General features: G+C 39.2%; 1 protein-coding gene across 1 annotated transcript in view; it reads left to right on the top strand.

Annotated features, from left to right (window-relative positions):
- Positions 1-20,417, top strand: part of plppr5b (phospholipid phosphatase related 5b) — a 110,308-nt gene that overhangs the window by 54,833 nt on the left and 35,058 nt on the right. The window contains exon 4 of the mRNA XM_034705861.1: positions 10,506-10,638. Within this exon, the coding sequence (XP_034561752.1) occupies positions 10,506-10,638 (133 nt within the window). The remainder of the gene's footprint in view (positions 1-10,505; positions 10,639-20,417) is intronic.

The raw sequence follows: 20,417 nt of genomic DNA, 5'->3' as shown, positions 1-20,417 counted from the left end.
AGAACTTAAGGTGACTAAATAGCAGTACCCAATGTAGCTGATGTAACACAAAGGGTACCGCTTTTTCTGTAGGAAGTAGCTCCTCATGCAAAAAAACAAAAAGCAGACAAAAAGACAAACAAACAAAGTCAGATATCCTCTCTTAAATTCCCAAAAATGCAACAGTAATTGCAGCTGTAGCAGGGTTTTTTGGTAAGCTAAGTTATTTAATTCTTATACTGGTTCACCACACTGCTTGGTGTCAGCCTCAGTTGTACTGAGAGAATATGGGGTATTCAAAAGTATGACATATGAAATAGTATAAAGTAAAGGAACCACCTTGCCCTTTTCAAATAAGCCAAATATGTCTACCTAAGGTGTTTGTCCCCAAGAATATTGTCCCTGTCACCCATCCCATTGGTTTTAGTGGATAGGATCTCACAGGAAACAGGAACAGGGGCATATCTAAGTTTAGAGACACTGTTTTCTCAATGTGTCAGAGAAAGTAGGTTGATACAGCACAGGATCACATATAACACAAAAAAAGGACATCTACAATATGATTTCTTTATGTTCTACTTCTGTATATTTTTGTCAGCAGTCAGGAAACACAGAAAGAGGAGGAAATAGGAAAGCCCTATTTCACTTTTCCCAAAAGTGTCATTTGACATTTTCTTCATATCACTGAAGAATGTCGTTTACTGCCCACAGACATCTAAAAATGGAAATTCAAAATACAAGAATGAATCTCCCCCAAAACAGACCTGCATTCTTCAAATGTAGCAAGTGCAGTCATGGGATACAAAACGATATTGGAGGAAAACAAAAAGCAAACAAAGAAATATTTTTTCTCTTGATGTCAAATGCATTCTTTAGACAAAACCTTCCTTTACATCTGAGAGCCTCTTTGTCTTTATAGACAATGCAACACAAACATTCTCTGAGCTATGAAGTTCTTAATATTGCAAAACTCAGACTGCTTTCATGTTGCTCTACACCTAAAACTTTGATGTGTTTTTTTAGTGTTGTCACGAAGATGGTTGGCAAAAAAAAGCCATTTTTAAACTGAGATCTCATGAGGTTATCAAGAAGCAAGGCTGCTTTGTGTCAAGAACTGCCTGTGAAATTCTCATTAGCTCAGAGGGCATGACGAACTATTATTATCTTGTGATCTGGTGTCCAGGACCTTCATTGTGTTTATGGCTGATTAATGGAAATAGTAATGTTTAATAATGAGTACTGTGTCTATGCAATTGAATGATCAGCCATTGTTTTATCCTGTATGTGCCAGTAATGGGATACAGGATGTTCTGACCTAACAAGAGGGTCAACTTTTGTTCATCTTTGTGCAGACTTGCTCCTGTTTTGGATGAGTCTCATAACTGTTGTGTCTGTTACCAGGAGTTTAAAACATGTGTCATCTATGGTGTCATTTTTTATGTAGAGAGAAGAGCAGTGGGGATGCCACCGTCTTTCTTTTAGGGAGTTTGCCGTCTGCTCACAGGGATGTACATTGGCTTTGTGAATTTGCAACACAACACAGTTCAATCAAAGTAGCAACACTGCACCTTACACCAACCTCTTCCCTTGCTGGCCACTCTTAGATATCCTTACCCTTGAGTAATGGACCAATGCCATGTTTGCAGCAAAAGTTGCTGAGTGTTTATTCCTGGTACTAAGAATCTCACAGACACCTGCATGATAAGGAAGAGATTTAAATATAACACAATGAGGATGGCTTTTGCCATCAGCTGGTTCTACCCATGTGCTATGTCTTGTAATAACAACAAAGACATTGAACTCATTTTTCAGAATGAGTTTGAGATGAGTTAGACATAATGTTTCAAACAGGCACCTAAAACCAGGTTATTGGAGCTTCATGATTAGCTCTCTTTCATTGGTTGTTGCAGGGCCACTGAAAAAAATATTTTGTTTAAGGCATTAAAAAAAAGATATATATTTTTTAATAATGACTTTAAAGTCAGTTCCAACTTGATTGTCAGAATTTAAAAATACATATTTCAGACAGTTTTTTTACTGGCCTGCACCCCCCAAAAAAAGTTTTTCAGTGGCACCAGTTCTCTCCATTACTGTTAAAAGTCAATGAGTAGGTAATGGTGTTCCACTTAGTGCTACCGTTAATATTCTATTGGTTCCAATTCTGGTTCCTTGTCTGCTTATCGACTCCGGTTCTTATTAACTCTTGATTTAGATTTAGTTATTTTTGTAGAATAAAGAATAACAAGTATTGAAAGAAAAAAAGTTACCTTGCCTTTGTTGTTGGGACATTAGGACTCTCAATAGTAAACTATCAACTATGACAAGGATTTTCCTTGTTTCCTTAATTTGTGAAAATAAACATTAAGACTACATCCTAAAGAAAAAACCTGTTGCACTTTGTCATCTTTTTTAAGTGAAGCTTAACCAAACATTTGGCTGCTTTCTGTGGTCTGCCATGATATGTATTTCTCACAACAGGGTTGTGTTGCATTCCAAAGTCAATAATGAAGTTCAATTCACAGTATCTAATGAATGTTTTAAAACAAAATTTTACGTATTGTCTTGATTAAGGTAAGAGGCTAATAACAGTCATTAACTTCAGGGCAGATGTCTGCCCTACGGTTAATGACTTTCTGACGGATGTGACATCTGCCAGACAGACCTCTGACAAACTTGATTTTCAGTTGGGCAAAGCAGGTGACTCCTAAGGTGCCACAGACTTTAAGATCCCTGAAAACTCCAGAAGGACCTTATGGCTTTATTTTGGCCAATTAAAACATCCTCAAATTGGTATTTTGTATGTACCACGTTATGTTACACAAAAGAAAAATGCCTAACAGGGTATTAAAATTGCCCTTTGTATCGTTCATAGTTTATAGGCCTGATGTTTTGTGTGAAATCCTCCAGGTTGGAGGTTTTAAAGGTCCCATATAATGTTATTTTTAGCTGCTTACAACATGCCCTTGTTGCTTTTTAAGCAAGGTTTTGAATTGAGTAGCAAAAAAACATGACAAATTTAGCCTCGGATAAAAATCTAAACTCTCTCAGTTTCTACCCTCATCCATGCAGTTATCTTAGGGGATGCAATGCTATGATAATAAGGCGCTGCCCTGATTGGCTGCCTTGATGTTGTCAGAGGGGGCAGGGTTCAGACAGGTGCAAATGGATGCAGAGGCAAAAAAACACCAATGCAGACAAATATGGTCCAGCATCTGAGCCTGAACTCGAGGAGGCTGGTGTTGAAGTTTTGCAGCATGATTAACACATCACGTATCTGCATGGTTAAAATTTGAATGTGGTTCCTACTCTCTTGCCTCTTGTGTGTAACTCTATGCAGCTGGTCCTCGATGGTGAAGCGGTCCAAGGTGAAGTGTTCAGCACAAACAAACAATAAGCACCAACTCTAGCCAGTGTGTTGTTAAAAATAAAAATAAACTCAATTTTTATTGGGTCTATTCAGTGCTGGGACAGAAAATGGTAGACATTCGTGTTGGTTTTTGCAACCAACAACAGAGCAGTTGGCATATCAGGCTCTAACCTTTGACCTCACTAATGCAAAACCACAATAGCATTGTTAGAGGGATCGCTTGTGGAGTGGTGTGTGAATTTTGATTCAATTTTAGTGTCACATGGGAATGTAAAATATGTTGCCTACTCTTTTTTCATTCTGAAAACCTGTTATTTCTGGAGGGCACATCATCAGCATATTGTGACAGACAAAAGATAAAAAAGAAAAACTTTGTATATTTCCAAGTTTCCTCCAAGTTTTCTTTTTATCTTCCCCTACCTCGTCTGCCCTCTTTACTAGTCAACCTCAATAAATCACCACAGCAATGCCTGAGTGCCTGGCAGCTCTGTGGGTTGCAGCTCTGGGCCTCAGCACCTACCCACCACACACACTGACCAGCACATGTGCACAGTAGCAGGCATGCTCCACTGCACTGTGCTGTATCCACCGACAGGCCTTTACTCGTCTCAAACTGCAGCCAGGTGGAAACGTTCAGACTGGGCAAGGTCGGGAGGTTGTCGGTACAATTCCCGGTGGAGTGTACCTGCAAATTAAAGATTAATCCCTCAGTGCATTGAGTGTGAAATCAGCCAAGCGCTGGAAGCACAATACTGGGCTCAGGAGACATGAGGGCATGGGGCAAATCCTGAAGACAAGGAGCCACTATTGTGTTTATCATGTCTAGTTTTGGGCCTCTGGTCATGGCGGCTTACTGAGAACACAATGAGCTTTAGCTAACACTGCCAGCCTAGCCCTGCAGTCTGGCCATCATGCCTTCATCAAAGTGCAAAAGGCCTGTGTAGGTGTGTCCCTGCAGTTTGTTAGGAAATGGCCTGCTGGCACAGCTGCACAAAGGGTTATCAACTCCCTCCATGTGCTGCAAAGATACTGTCAAGCCTTTTATTTTCAAGGCATGGTAAATCCAGCATATCCCCCTTTGATGAGTAAAGCACAGTTTTCACTGCCTACTGAGCTCAACACACTCATGCACACACATGACACAGGTTTCTACTGGCAACTCCAAATGAGACTCTCGCCCAAAACACCTTCCTTTGTTAAGATAGTGCCACTTAGCATGTCATGCATTACTGAACAAACCGAGGTGGTTCTAGTAATTCACTGCAGTTATATAACTGTGCCTTTGTGCAATATGTTTCAGCCTTGAGGCAGACCCAAGTTCTGCTACTTTGTAGAGAGAGTCAGATCTTTTTCCAGTGTTTTGCTAGTGAGACTAATCGGGAAAGTTAAATGTTTTAATCTTCAGGCTGGTGTATCAGTTTGACAGTTCTTTGCCTGTCAGAACGTGGAGCTGCTATGAGATGCTGTTTCATTCAGTTTCTTGTAAAACTGTTTTGTAAAGTTGTCTTTAGCTATGAGATAACACTCACCCTGAGGGATTCACGCTCTGGGTATTTAGAAAGGTTATTATAATGGAATTAAATGGAACCCGGCCAGCATCAGCAGGATCCAACTGCTATACATAAGATATCATTTATTTAAGGATGTTGTTTTTTTAACAAATTCATTGATTAAAATGTCTTTATACTTCATCCTTTTTGGATAGATTGTTATACTTACAGTTTGAGCTACGCCCTTAACAGTTTTATCCTGCAGCCTTTTTGAAATGAGTAAAGTTAACAGTTAATACTCACATTAAACAAACTGAACATTTCAACTGATGGTTCAGTTAAACAGGTTGAACAGGACTGCATGAATTAGTGCAGCACTGAGTTTTTCAGCTTTCAAAGGATTTGACATTTTCTTTTCCATTCACTGATCTTTAAACAGTTGTTTCACATACAGCTTTCCATTGAGTGTTCACTTCATGTGCCATCATGGATTGGTAGATTTCTCTCTTGAAGCCTGTAGGTATATAATCAGAGGTTATATGTTGGACAGACATTTGGGGATGCAGTTTGGTATTACTAGTTTCTATCTATCTAAAGACATATTTTCAGCTAGCATTTCAGACACATTTTCTATCTTTTTTAGACGGAAAATATTAATTTTATTCCTCCCATTTTGACCAGGAATGCACACTTTGCGTCCTGTACCATATACGACATAAAACTTAAAACTAAAAGCCCTCTGGCCCCATAACAGGAAGAAAAATAAGAATTGAAAACCTAGAGCTATTCAGACAGAAAATAAAACAATTAGTCTCACTCTGTATTTCCTCATCAGCATGAAGAATAGCAACAATGAAAATCAAATAAAAGGCTAAAGGTCATGGTTTACACAGGCTCTGATTCACAGTGCTCCTTTTTTCAAACAGATTATTGAATGGTTGCACTCATCAGAGATTTGATAGAACTCAATTTGATATTAAGTCTTATCTAGAAATACTGTTTGTGTGGTATACAGCAGCTTTCTTCTCACTGAGTGAAAAGACAAGGAGAAGGATATTATACATTACACTCTGTTTATGTGAAGCTGTCCTTCTTGAGTCAATGTTAGGCCCACAGGGATTTCTGTGTTTGTTGTGTTTTTGGCACCCTGATTTTAAACTCTTTTTTTTAGAAGAAAACTATTACGAATGTCTTATTTAGAAAGTTTTGCTGTTTAAAAAAAGGGTTTAAGTTTTGCACATTATTCGCACATTATTATTATTTGCACAAAAATCTTTCAAATAGAAAATGGCTTATGGAAATCATTTTCTTTTGTCAGTGTTCAGAAATAAAACAAAGACCATAGGCTGTTTTTGAAACCGCCTGCTACATATCTACGTATGTAGTATGCACTACGTACTGCCTATTACAGTACTGCATTTGAAGGTAGTAGGACTGTTAAACGTTAAGTTAGAACTGGGCATTATTGGAAATGGTTCACAAGGGAGACTGGTCCGCTGCATGCTGGGAGATATCCCTGAATCAGTATCAGTATCAGTACATCCGGGGAGTTCTGGCATACTGAGAATTTGGGCCAAATCAGTACGTACTAATATAGTAGGTGGTTTTAAAAACAGTCATAGGTTCAAGCATTCTGGGTTCTGGCTAACTTTACATAACATTTCTTCTATTTTCAACAGGAGGTTTGAATATTATATGGAGTAGTTATGTTTGAGTTTTTTTTGCCCTGGTAATAACTGTGTACTGCACATATCAGTCATTGATAAGTAACATTTTACATTTATTAAATCAGAAAAATACTGAATCTGAAATGAAATTTAACTGAACAGCACTAAAAAGCAAACTAAATATGCATTGATTATTAAATTGCGAAATAATGTAATTTTTAAAAAGCATTGAAATGCTTAGCAACTGTTCAAACCTGCACTTACTTTGGAAATATAGATGTCCATGAAAGCTATTCAAATGAAGTGCATACATCGAACAGGCAGCAAAAAGGTAGAGTATTGAATAAACTGACAAGAAGATCATTCAGAACTTATATTTTGATAATTGTTTATAAATGTTACTCTCAGGTTACTTATTATTGCACTCCTTTAGAATGTTTGTTATTATTAAATGTCAAGTTTTATTTGTCTGTCAATTTAACCAACACTTGTTTTAGATGACATCTACTCACCTCGAGATGTAAGGGTTTGTTGTTTGTCTGTATTTCCAAAAGCTGTAGCTGAAAGCTTAAATCTATCTAGCTTTGCAGTTAATGTTGTCCTGGTGGTTGTCAATATGTCTGAGGTGGCTGGTTGCTACAGTCTGATAGAGAACACTAGCAGGTGTAATGTGGCTGGCAAGCTGTGAAACTGTTGGCAGTAAAATGCAGCAGCTGTTACATATTGACACTGCACTGATTTTGGAAACACTGATAAACACGCACACATACCGGATGACATTTTCGAGTCTTGTTTGGATATTCATCCTTCAAGACAAGGTTGTCCAAATGATGAAATGTATTGAACTCTTGATCAAGGGTTTTTAAGCATATAATTGAACTGAGTGTGTTGTGAAATTGTCACGGTTATTTATGTAACAGAGAAATATGAAACTCTACACAAACATCATAGATCAATTTGGTGAACTTATTTTTTGCCCTAATGTTTAAGAAACTTAAAAAGGGAATACATGGTGTTCATGCTATCCAGCAAATGAGGTCATCCTTCAGGGAAAATGGACAGATTAAGTCAATCGATCAAATGCTTGAATACAAATGTTTTAGTTTGCATGATAAGGAACTGCAATGCCATCTCATTTCAACGAGTGTGACCTCATAAGATGATAGGAAAGAGGAATGAAAATTATTACAGATAATCATTAAAGGTTTCATGGACAAAGCAGAAGTCCTGGTTTCTAACAACAGTCAAGTTCAATGATTTTATGAGCAGCTGCAATGGGTCAGTCCTCACTGCTTGAACACTTAAGGCTGATTTATACTTCTGCGTTGAATCAACAGCGTACCCTACGCCGGGGGTCCGCGTAGCTCCCGTACCTACGCCGTGGCCTACGCACGTAGCTAACGTGCACCTCCTCCTAAATGTAACTCCCCGTAGAGCCGACGCGGACCTCAAGCTCTGTGATTGGTCCGCTCGGCGGCTTTGTCTTTCCCGCATTTACAACACTTCCGGGATCCCGGACATCGGCCGCACATCGGCCGTGTATTTCATCTCCTCCTCTCTATTCTTCATGTAATCATGTCTGTATGATAAACAGCAACATGTATCAGCTGTAGATTAACATAACATGCTCTGAAACTCTGTGGAAAAGTAAACAGAGATCGTAGCGGGACCGGAAGCAGGCGGCCGGCTATCAGAGGACCACACTGCCCTCAAGCGTTTCGGCGGAGAATTGCTGCGCGACACGGACACACCGACGCACAAGTATGTGGGGCTCATGTCCGCGTCAGCCCCTGCTGCGTAGGGGAGACGCAGAAGTATAAATCAGCCTTTAGTGTTGTTCATTTTGTTAGTCCACATGCACCATCCACACCAAAAATCACTAAAGCACCAAATGGTGATTATTTTGCCTTAAGTATGCTAAAGGCTCTTTTTTTGTATTTTTAAAATACTTGGTTACAAATACTTTATTCAGGAATAAAACAAATTAACCAAATTAATGGGAAAAAATCAAGAACAAATAAATCACAATGTCAAGCAAAGAAAAAGTAAACACAGAAAAAGCCAAATTAGCCAAATCTGTTCCTCTTCTGCCTTGATGATTGTCTAAAACATTGGCGGTCTGATATTTTACTTAATTACTGAGGCTCATTATAAAATGAAAGAATATATATGTTACTCTAGGTATTATCTTTCAACTTGAGGATCATGTGATTGGAACTGAGAGCCAAAGACAGAGTTGGGAAGTCAAAAAGTAGAGACTATAGTCGACTGATAATGGTTTTTCAAAGGCTGATAGTATACCGATTCTGATAATAGGATAGTAGGTCAGCGGATGGTGGATAAATCATGCAGATATCATGTTGCTGTTTTTTTTTTGTTACTTTTGATAAAATAGAACAATTGACTTCTTTTATTTCATGCACATTACAATCTAATATTCATATTTCTCTTAGCAGGTTTTAGATTAATTTCTAATTAACTCATGAAACAGAGAAATACATTTGGTTGGAGATTTCAGAACATGAATGATATTTGTCAGAAACAACATTAAATTGTTTTATTCGGTAAAACATAACAGAATTTATGCTACTGACTAGCCAGTAACTGTTTTAGATGTGATATGTGTCATACAAGATCCAAAACAGTCTCACTGACAAAGCTGCCTGCAGTGTCTGCAGACATTCATGTTTTTTAATCAGCCTTGTGAGAGTATCCGGCCCAATTAATCAGTCTATCTCAATCAGTCTAGTAGAGACACATCTCTGGTTTATATGTGGCTCTATATGATAAGTTGACTTTTTAGGACTTTTTTTTTTTTAAGTTATATTTTTGGGCCGTTTACCCCTTTATTTACAGAGGAGAGGGCATTGGATCGTGTAGGAAACTGGGAGAGAGTGGGGGAATGACATACAGGAAAGAGGCTGCAGGCTGGATTTAAACCTGGACCCCGCTACATGGGTGGGCAACTTAACCATTAGGCTAAGTCTGCACCCAGGACAATTTAAATTGACATAAGATCTCCTCTATAATGGCAACCAAAGGGACAAGAAGCTTTCAATGGACAAAATATACAACCCCATGGTATTCTTCTCTGTGTTTTTAGAGACTGATGTTTTTGATGAATTACAAATGAGTTTGAGACATCCAAGCATCAATTTTGACCGATATAATGCCTACAATGTCATTTGTTCTTTGTTAATGATTTGTTAAGGATTAGTATTCCTGGTGTGCAAATTAATATTCTGTCTTTAAAAAAATTGACGCCAAAAGCTAATTAATAAAATCCTGACAATTGGTGTACGTGTCCAATCTTAGAACCCAATGATGATCATGTCATGATACACCCTGTGGGAAAAATGGCCAGTTTTTCAGAACTTCAGTGTAGCCATTAGCGATAAAGGATCTCCTTTGTTTACAGTCCATATTCTTAAGTGGAGTCAGTGTTGAGAAACAGAATGTTAGCTGCCCTTGCATTCAAATATCAGTTTAAAGGCATTAATTAAAGCTAAGTTGTATTTAGATGACTGCCGATTTCCTGCCTTCAGGCGAAGCCCGATGAAACACTGGCAGATGGTATTACCTCCAGACTACAAATGAAAAATCAAAACACATCAGACACAAAAATTAGGTCCTGATGCCTTCATGATCTGTATTTTGAAGAATCTTGGAATGCTAGACTCCTAATCAAACTGTATCTATAAATCAGGATGAGTCAAATTTGGGTAAGATCCCATTATATGAAAAAAATCAACACTAGCAACTCTACTAGATAACAAAAACATCTCTGTTCCTCTCCCAGCACAGTAAGCCCATTTCCTCTCTCACATATGTTCTGATGGCTTCCACAGCTTTGTCTGTGCAGATGGAGCCCACTGAGAAACAGTCACAAATACTCTGACACTGCCAACAACTGCAACTTTGACTAACAGCTAAACTGTTACCCGGCTCATGTGAAATCCTGTTTTCCTCTCTCTCTCTTTTTCTCTCTACTGCGTCTGCCAGATCACAATCACAGAGACTGTGCTGTTCCTGGTCCAGTACACGTCCAAAGAGTTTGACCGCTCAGAGAAGACGGTGGCCACCGGAGACTGCTGCTACCTGAACCCGCTCGTACGCAGGACCTTCCGCTTCCTTGGTAAGTCTCAGGCTACCTTTTAATCACTGCATTACTATACAACGTTTTTGTTAATGTGTGTTTTCAGAATTGCTTGGGTGTTTTAATGAATAACACTCAGAAACAGCTCTTCACATGTACCCCTTTATTAGGCAACTGGATCAGACAGCTTTCTCCTCACAGCCCATAGAGTTTTGGATAAAATTAGCTGATCTAAATTGGAACCAGGTGTGAAGTGCTGTCTCTGTATATGTGCAGACACTATAATAGACTCACAGACTTTCCATGAGTTTGACTTTTTTCTTCTGCAACAAGAACTATCTTCATCTCAACTCTTTTTTCTTTAAACTGCCTTTCAACCCTGAGAGTGGGAATGTGTTGTATCATATTTGATGTTATCTGCTGCGTGTTATCCCATTGTACTCACATTTAAGCAAATCCTTGAAGCTTTCAAAAGTGTAAATAAGTTATTTTCCAGCATAAAGCATTAGGGTATTGAAAGAGCTGGAATAACATGTTGTTTTTTTTACCGTCCTATGATTATTTGAAACGGCAGCACTAATTTGTGCTTGAGATCTGACTGCAAATGGAATTCAATAGATAGTCTTTACAAATAAATCAGTTGCATCTTTTATATTAACTATTTCATTTTGCAAATGCATGCATACTCAGGCGTAATTATCAAATTTAGACAAGGAAAAACATACGTGAGGTTCAAGATAAGAATGTTAAAAAAAGGTCCTTGTTCTTGTTACACAATATGATGGTGTCAGATCTGAATTTCCTTGTGTCATTTTAGAATAAGTCTTATTTTCAGTGTCATTCATGAAAATAACGTCAAACACAAATTCTGCATAAAACCTGCAACCATGCATGCATTGTTTTACATGCAATGGGATTCCCATACTGTATCCAGACAAGCTCACACAGTCTAAGCCTGTCAAACATAAACATTACAGTTAGCGTTGGCCCGGCCTCGTCCTCTCCCATGCTTAAGTGAGAGCAGGAGATAAGGCAGCTGAAGAGGATTATTACCTAGATCCCTGAGGGGGTAATCCACTTGGTGCCCCAGCTTTACCCTCACATTTACACATCCAGCATGCCATTCAAGCTCCTTGTTAATGTTAACAGGCCTCTCATACCTAAAGGCTAAAGCTCCTTTCATCCCTGAGAGACTCACTGGAATTGGCTATCATGTATTATACACTGATACAGTGTTGTATCTGAATAAGTCTGCAGTCTTAGTGTTAATTGATGCCAGTTCTAAGGAGCATTGTGTGATGACTTATCTTTGAAGGAGATCTTCTCTGTACAACACATTGAGCTCAGGTTCCTTTGTATCAGTGTGTTTCTTTACCACTGCAATGGCCAAATTCCACCAGATCCGTGTCCGGTTCGTCTCAGATCCATCACAGCGCCAGAGTTGATTCTAGTTGGTGTGTTAACTCCCACTGGATCAGCTCCATTGCGTTCCAGCTGCCTCTCTGATCCGGCACGCCAGAGCCCTCCGGATCAGATAAGCAAGACTTCAATTTTTGGCAGATGCCGGAGCACGACACATAAATCTCAACAACATGCTCAACAGAGCAGATCTAGCACAGCGGGAAGCCAGGCACCAAAATGAAATTTTAAAATCTGGTTAATTTTCAGATTAAAACAATCTGTGTTATCACCAGATTGTATTTCACTTCACTACAACAAACAGTCATGATGAGCGGAGCTAGGCCTGGAGTCATCAGGTCAGAGGTTTTCAGAGGACGATAAAGACAACATGGATGAGGAGAGGAGGAGGATATTCATTAATTCAGCAATTACCACGGTAAAACCTCTGTCTCATGACTCCAGCTGTCCAGCGATCCTGCTCCATGCTACATTCTGAAAACGCAACCGATAATAATAATAATAATACATTTTATTTAGAAGCACCTTTCAAAGCACTCAAGGTCGCTTTACAGACAGATAAAAAACACAATAAATAAAAGAACACGATAAGATAAATAAAAACAACAAGCAAAGTAACACCAAGTTAAAAATGAAGCAGTGGAAATTAAGCAGGGAATGCAGTTTGAAACAGATGGGTTTTGAGTTTTGATTTGAAGAGGGGTAGTGAGTCAGAGTTTCGGATGTCCGGTGGCAGTGAGTTCCAGAGTTGGGGAGCAGAGCGACTGAAAGCTCTGCTACACATGGTGCTGAGACGGGCGGGGGGCACTAAGAGGTGGAGGGAGGAGGAAGACCTGAGGGAGCGAGAGGGGGTGACGATGTGGAGGAGATCAGAGAGATACGGGGGGGAGAGGTTTTGGACAGCCTTGAATGTGTAAAGGAGGGTGGTTGACAAACAAGAGAGCACAGAGCGGGACCACAGTGGATCAGAGACCAACCGGACACACATCTGGTGGAAGTCCCGGGCAAGAGGAGACATTTGTTGAGGACAAACAACCTTGCCAGTTACCTTCAGATCCTACAGAAGCACTTTCAAATGAAGATTGACTACATTTCAGTGCCTGATCAAAAAATGGATTGATCAAAACGATGAAGTCATTAGAAACTGGACTTTTTGTCACTTCTTCCTATGTTCTCTCTTCTTCCTATGAACTGTGTTGTTGTGTGCCTCGTAATATTGTGACCTGAACTGGCTGGTCTACTGTTGTTGGGCACAGGTGACAGTTTGTGTGTGATATCTGTCAACCAACTTAGTTGGGAGTCATTATTTCAGGTTCTTAACTAGTTTGAAAAATTGTAATTCTTTGAAAATTAATAATTGTAAGTTTTGCCTGTAGGTTATGGTTCCAACGGGAGGTCATCAGAACTCATAATCTGGCATGTCAGTCATTTTCCTGGCAGGATAATACACCTTTAGGCCTTTGTAATTTTATCAACAAAAAAAAAGAAAAGAAAAAAGAAAACATAATTTGCATTTGAAAGATCCAGAAAAAAAGGTGGGTTAGGTTATTTGTGTTTTGCGATTGCTTACTTCTGGTGTACTTCTCATTGAGTAAGGAGAGAGTGTAATTCCTGATCACCTTTGACAACTGGGGAGTCAATCAAGAGAAAGTGAATGTACACAGTTACATGTGTCTATGGCTTCTCTGTGTTGTAATGGTTTGGTAAAATGACGATGTATATATTTCCAGGGGAGCCATAGGGATGGTGTAAAGGCGTGTTGTGTTTGACGTCTTGTGGGGGGCCAGTTCGAGCCATATATGCTAGGGCTAGTTTTTTCCCCAGTCTGGCCTTGGAAGTTGAGCACGTAACTACAAAAAAAAAATGCCCCTAAAGTAACCATTTTCTACACACTTCATTTTGTCAACAAGAGGTGGCTCCTGTGGCAGTGAATGTACAAGGTGATGTTCATAAAACAAGAAGGACATTGGGTCTTAGAAGTACGAAAAACCTGCATTAATCTCTCAAACACATTTCATACAGTGGGACATTTTTGAACAGGCACACATGCTGTATATATAAAGTCAGAATACAATAAAACCACCAAAATCAATGAAAGCGGTTAGGACAAGTTATATAAACACATAGCTTTGTCATTAAGATGAGCTAGATGTGTTTTGACAGCAAGGTGAAAGCAAGGTAAACTTTCAACAACCTCCTTATTGTTGCTAATGGTTGGTCCCAACATTGATGTCAGGAAAGTCACAGCCAAGGTTGTTTCACACAGTGTTAGCTGATGCTAAATAACTTTGGAGACTTAACTGAACTGAACTTTATTTATACAGCACATTGCATACACAAAAGCATGAAGCAAGTGCTTCACAAAATAGAGGGAAAAAAAGATATATGGACAGCAACAGTTAAAATAATAATACAAATAATAATGACAAATATTTTAATAACATAGTTAAAATCAACAATCAAATAAATAAAGGTCAGTAATATCAATTAAAACCAGTGAAATTTTAATAAAATAAAATAAATACCAAAACATACAACTGTTGTGAAGTCAATAAAAACTTTGACTCAACCCTTAAATCACTCTGAGTTAAATGTCATATTAAAAAACACACAGAGCTCACTCTTATAACGTCCAAAGGAAGAAAGTTCCAGAGTTTATTTCCTTAAGTCAGAAAGCTCTCTCTCCTTTGCTTGTCTGGGACACATGATGAACATTTAAAAGGGAAGGGAGACAGAGTATGATGTTGGAGTTGAATACCTGACTGTTAAGAGAAACTCACATGGTTGTATCCTATAAGGCTAACATCAGATGCCTGCCCATTTGGAGAGATACTCAGAAACTAGGACCAGAAGAAGGATTACCTTCTCTTGCATGTGAATGTCTTAAGATTTCCAGGAAGAATCTGGAAGACATAGCTTGAAGATAACACCGAGCCACCTCATTTAATGCCCGTCAAACTGCAGTGGCACGTTAAAACCCATCCACATGTCCTCCTAAATAGGTGGTGCAGAGCTTGTTGACATTGCACCTGCTGCCAGGTATTTGTGTCTTAGAACACTAGGTTGGCAAATTTCCCAGGCTTAATAAATACAGGAAGGATATACGAGGGATTGTTAGCAGCAGATGGAATAGAATGAAGAGGAAAGTAGGATTTGGTGTGTTAGTAACCTGATCGTGTGCCTTTTTGGGGTATTTTGATACAGAGGATCTGAGTGTTTCTCTTGTCTGTAAGATGTTATTTTAAGTGACAAAATTTGAGGATGTAAGTAACTGCCATTAAGACTCAGGCATTTAAAGAATTGTTACCTCTGAAGTGTTTTCACAGCACGGTGATGATGTCATACAGCACCTCTCCGTACTTTGTTCCAAACTGGGAGCTTGCCATTTAAGAATAGGATGCAGTTTTTGCCATAGTGAGAGGTGAAGAAAAGTGCCTCTGTCCTTTACTGACACTTGCGGCTCACTGAAGCAAACTGCATAACAGGCTCAGCCTTTGCTTCTCTTTAGCATCATCAGCTAATGGGTCCGTGGCGAGCTGTCAGTGCCACTTTACAGCAGCATTAGCTACAGCAGTTATCCCCAAATTACAAAGTACTGTTCAACATACACAATCTGGAAATCCTATTACATACAGTGTGTCTGTCTGCGCTTTATGTGCTGCATTTGATGCATTGCTATTGATAACTACTCTTGGCAGGCTTGTTGGCACAGAGAGAGAGCACAAAAGAGTGAATCCAGTGGAGACTGTTGTGCTGAGTTGAGTGATCGGGTCGCTGCGAACTGCTGGGGCTGCCTTTGTGAGGCTGAGTGCTGTTGCTCGCCTGCCTCTCTTTGAGCCTCGGGGCCAAAGGCCTCCTTAGTTGATTTGACTTATATGGGGAGGGATTTGTGTGTGAGAGATCAGAGGGCATTAGGGTTTTAGAGCTGGGGAATGACATAGTGACTGGCCTGGCCTGTAGGGCTCAATCTGCACCTGCTGGCACAGCAATACTGGGGTTGCATGCTTCTCGCTGTATGAGAGCACATAGCAAACTGATCACAGGCAGAGTCTGCATATCAGCTGCCGGAAATTAATGGATGCGATGCAGCTTCTGTCACAGATAATATCCCCTAGATGCTGGAGGAAAGGATTCAGTAATGAAAGGCAGCTTTTGAGTGCATGTTTTCTGCAATCCTAGCGCCAATTGCACGTTAAATGATTATTAATATGGGTCTGCTGTGTGCAAGAGTGTTAAAGTCAGATTTTAAACTTCTCAATCAACCCTTGGACACATTTGTTCATTGACTGATTTGTGACTGATCATACTTTTTATTCTTTTGGTAAATATCCTGAATTAAAATTGTGGACTCAATAAAGCCTTACTTGAACCAGTCTGAGCAGAGGCAAGCCCCATCGGAACCATCATCATGGTCAAGAGCATTAAATCATAAACATCACTCCGAGCATTCTGAGCTGATTTATCTGCACAGAGTTTTGAAAGCTCTTCGCTTGTTTGGTGTGTTTTTGTTTCTCTTGTTATTTCATAAAATCACGTAACAATCCAGTTTGGAGCTTTCTCAAAATTAACTCTTAAATCACCATCATTACAGGTGTGTCATATCTCTTCCCCTCTCTCTTTTTCACTCTTTTTTTCCTCTCTTTTGTTTCTCTCACTCTTTCCTCTCTCTCACTCTTTAACTCGTTTTCTTTCCTTTTATTTTCTCTCCCTCTTTTCTAACCCCTCTTCTTTTATCTTCCTTTTCTCTCTCTCTTTTTTCTCTCTCCTTACCTCCCTTTATTCGCTCTCTATTTTCTAACTTATCTTCTCTGTTGTATTTTTTCTCTTTTCGAACTCCTCTTTCTCTTCTCTTTCTTTGCTCTCCCATCCTTCTCTTTCGTTTCCCTTTATTTTATCTGTCCCCCTTCTCTTTCTCTTCTCTTTCTTTTATCTCTCCATTATCTTTCTCTTCCCTTTCTTTTCTCTCTCCCCCTTCCCTTTCTCTTCTCTTTCTGTTCTCTCTCTCCATTCTCTTTCTGTTTTATTGTCTCTTTCTTTCTGTCTCTTTCTTTTCTCTCTTCCTCTTCTCTTTTTTCCTTCTCTTTTCTCTCTTTCTGTCCCTTCTCACCCTCTCTCTTCTTTCTCTTCCTTCTTTCTCTATTTTTATCTCTTTTTCTTACTCTTCCTGTCTTCATTCTCATGCAGTTGTGTTGTCTGACAAAACTTGACCTCTGACCTCTGTACTTGAGCCATATTTAGTCAGTATTGGACACATTTGGAAAGTTACAGTAAAATGCTCGGTGGAAAGAGCAGAGGACTTCTTATGTAGTTTTTATATTGAAAAGTTGTTTCATATGTAATCTTTGCTATTGCTTTGCACTGGATTTTATGCTCTTTTTTTATCTGTAGCATTTTGAGGTTTGTTTTTACTGTAATGTGTGTTTGAAAATGTATTATTAGTACTATTATTAGTGTTATTAATATATTGCCTTTTTGATGTACAGCAGCTGTCTACTTGTTTGGAGATCTAGCTAGCTTCTCCACCTTTAAAGAACAGTACACAGCCCAAGCTCTTCCCTTTCTCTACATGGATTCTGTTGTCTATCATAAAACTCTTTGCATGATATCATAATACCTAAGTTTTTAAAGCTCTTTACATGTCAAAGATACATTATATGGTGAGCTGAGTGACAAACTCAATAAGGAACACACGCCACATCCAAACAGATGGGGAGGCAGATGGGAGAAGAAACAGCTGTGTTTCATACTTCACACATATCAAGCTGAAATATTCCTCTCTGTTTATTTTCTCTTCCATGGATGTATATAATAGACCATACTTGGTCTTAAAATCTTTATTTTTTCAATGTTCTGTAAATGAGAAATGAAGTTACATGGGATGAAATGTGTTGCTAGCTTTGTTACATCTCAAGCTCACTGATCTTGGGAGAGCTTGCCTTGAATGTTGAACAGTCATTGTCAATCATTACATCAGGAGCAGTCAGCTCTGTCCTTTAATGTTGGCCTTATCAACCTTGGACCCATTAAGATCCTCGGCTCTGCTCGCATAGACAGCAGAGGTGACCTCTGGACAACATAGAGTGTCACCGTCTCTGTATCTTGGTATCTAAAGCTCCACCCATGATCTTCTATTCTGCTTTGCATGGATGGTATGTGCAAGATTAGGTTACAAGGAGGTGAGGCTTGGTTTCAAGATATCATGTGTGTATAGTTGTTAAATGGTGAGCATACTATATCATACTATAGTATTGATACTAATGAGTACTTCGCAACAACAAAAAAAATGTTCTTTTACTGCTCTTTTCTTTTAATAATAATAATAATACATTTTATTTAGAAGCGCCTTTCAGAGCACTCAAGGTCGCTTTACAGACAGATAAAAAACACAATAAATAAAAGAACACGATAAGATAAATAAAAACAACAAGCAAAGTAACACCAAGTTAAAAATGAAGCAGTGGAAATTAAGCAGGGAATGCAGTTTGAAACAGATGGGTTTTGAGTTTTGATTTGAAGAGGGGTAGTGAGTCAGAGTTTCGGATGTCCGGTGGGAGTGAGTTCCAGAGTTGGGGAGCAGAGCGACTGAAAGCTCTGCTCCCCATGGTGCTGAGACGGGCAGGGGGCACAGAGAGGTGGAGGGAGGAGGAAGACCTGAGGGAGCGAGAGGGGGTGACGATGTGGAGGAGATCAGAGAGATACGGGGGGTAGAGGTTGTGGACGGCCTTGAATGTGTAGAGGAGGATTTTGAAATTGATTCTGAGTTTGACCGGTAGCCAGTGGAGCTGCTGGAGGATGGGGGTGATGTGGTGAAAGGAGGGGGTTCTAGTGATGATGCGGGCTGCAGAGTTTTGGACCAGTTGAAGTTTATGGAGGGATTTGTGAGGGACACCGAAGAGGAGTGAATTACAATAATCGATACGGGAGGTGACAAGACTGTGGACCAGGATAGCAGTGGTGTGAGGGGTGAGAGAGGGGCGGAGACGGTTGATGTTGCGGAGGTGGAAATATGCAGACCGGGTAATGCTATTGATGTGAGAGTTGAAAGAAAGTGAGCTGTCGAGGATGACACCCAGGCTCTTTACCTGAGGGGAGGGGGACACTGTTGAACTGTCGATGGAGAGGGAGAAACTGTCTGCTTTGGATAAGGTGGATTTGGTGCCTACAAGGAGGAGTTCTGTTTTATTGCTGTTGAGTTTTAACTAATTTCCTGTCATTACTTTACCAAGACAGCTCTCTTTACTTCGTCTCCCATGTCACGTGACTGTGGGGACCAATAAGACATGAGATGCACCCACACATTACTTAGTCTTTAGTCTTTATCACATTTTTTTGTACAAGGCAGAGTGAAAGTGCAGCATCATGTGACGCCATTTTTTTTCAAATATTACACTGCTTAATGCACAACTTCTTAAGAAATACAGTCATTCAGAGCTCCAACAGAAGAAGTTGCCGGAACCACTCGCTGCACCGACGGCTGTACATCAGAACACACTTTCAGGGAGGCAGAGTGTATTGTGGTACAGGTAGCACTGTTATCACCTGTGGTGGGAGAAGGACTGTATGCCCTACCGAGAGCAAATATCAGATACTTTGAATTTACCAGTCTCCTTTTTATTATACCACCTTTTCCACCTATGTCTGTTATATTTCAAGGAGGGGAATTTATATGGATGAAAACATAGTAAAATTCAGCTTCTATATTTACAATGTCATGTTTGTGTCATTTGGTTTGCCTTCAAGCATATATGTTTTATTAATGGTGATCATTTTCAATATTTTATTCCATTTGAGTAGCATACATTTCAATAAAACTGCATCTAAAAGTATCAATATAATATCAAGTTTAAAAGGTTTGGTATTCCTTTCAAAATAAACTGGTAAAGGAAGTGATAAATTGAGGATGGTTAAAAAAGTGGAGTATACGTGTGTATCTGGGACTCATTATATTACTCTTAAAGCCATCTTAAATTTAGTTGAGCTTTGTCCTGGTTTTCAGAAGACATTCTCATGAGGCTCATATGATGTTGGATTCATGTCAACTCATTCATGTCAATTCATTCATCCAACTTTTGGCAAACAAGGAGACATAATCTAACTATTCTGTGGCCCTGATAATTGTCTTCAATCATTTTCTGAAACAGGTCTCTGAAAGTTTTTTCAAATGACTCTCAAAATGTCTGGTTGAACTGCTTTACAAAACATCAATATTTGAAATGTGATAATTCTTGACCCTGGCACCCTTGACACTGCTTTCTACACACTCACAAGTCAAGGATGTTGGAAACCTAGTTAAGTCAATGAGTATTATAACACAACACAAATATAACTAACTTTTTTTAAGAATTGTAATTTTTTTTTTTTATGTCTCTTCTTTTTCTTCCAAAATTTGAATCCAAAAA

Source organism: Notolabrus celidotus, chromosome 17 (genome assembly GCF_009762535.1).
Source record: "Notolabrus celidotus isolate fNotCel1 chromosome 17, fNotCel1.pri, whole genome shotgun sequence".
In the NCBI taxonomy this organism is placed as follows: Eukaryota; Metazoa; Chordata; class Actinopteri; order Labriformes; family Labridae; genus Notolabrus; species Notolabrus celidotus.
The sequence above is the reverse complement of the archived record's forward strand: the minus strand, read 5'-3'. Positions and strand labels throughout refer to the sequence as shown.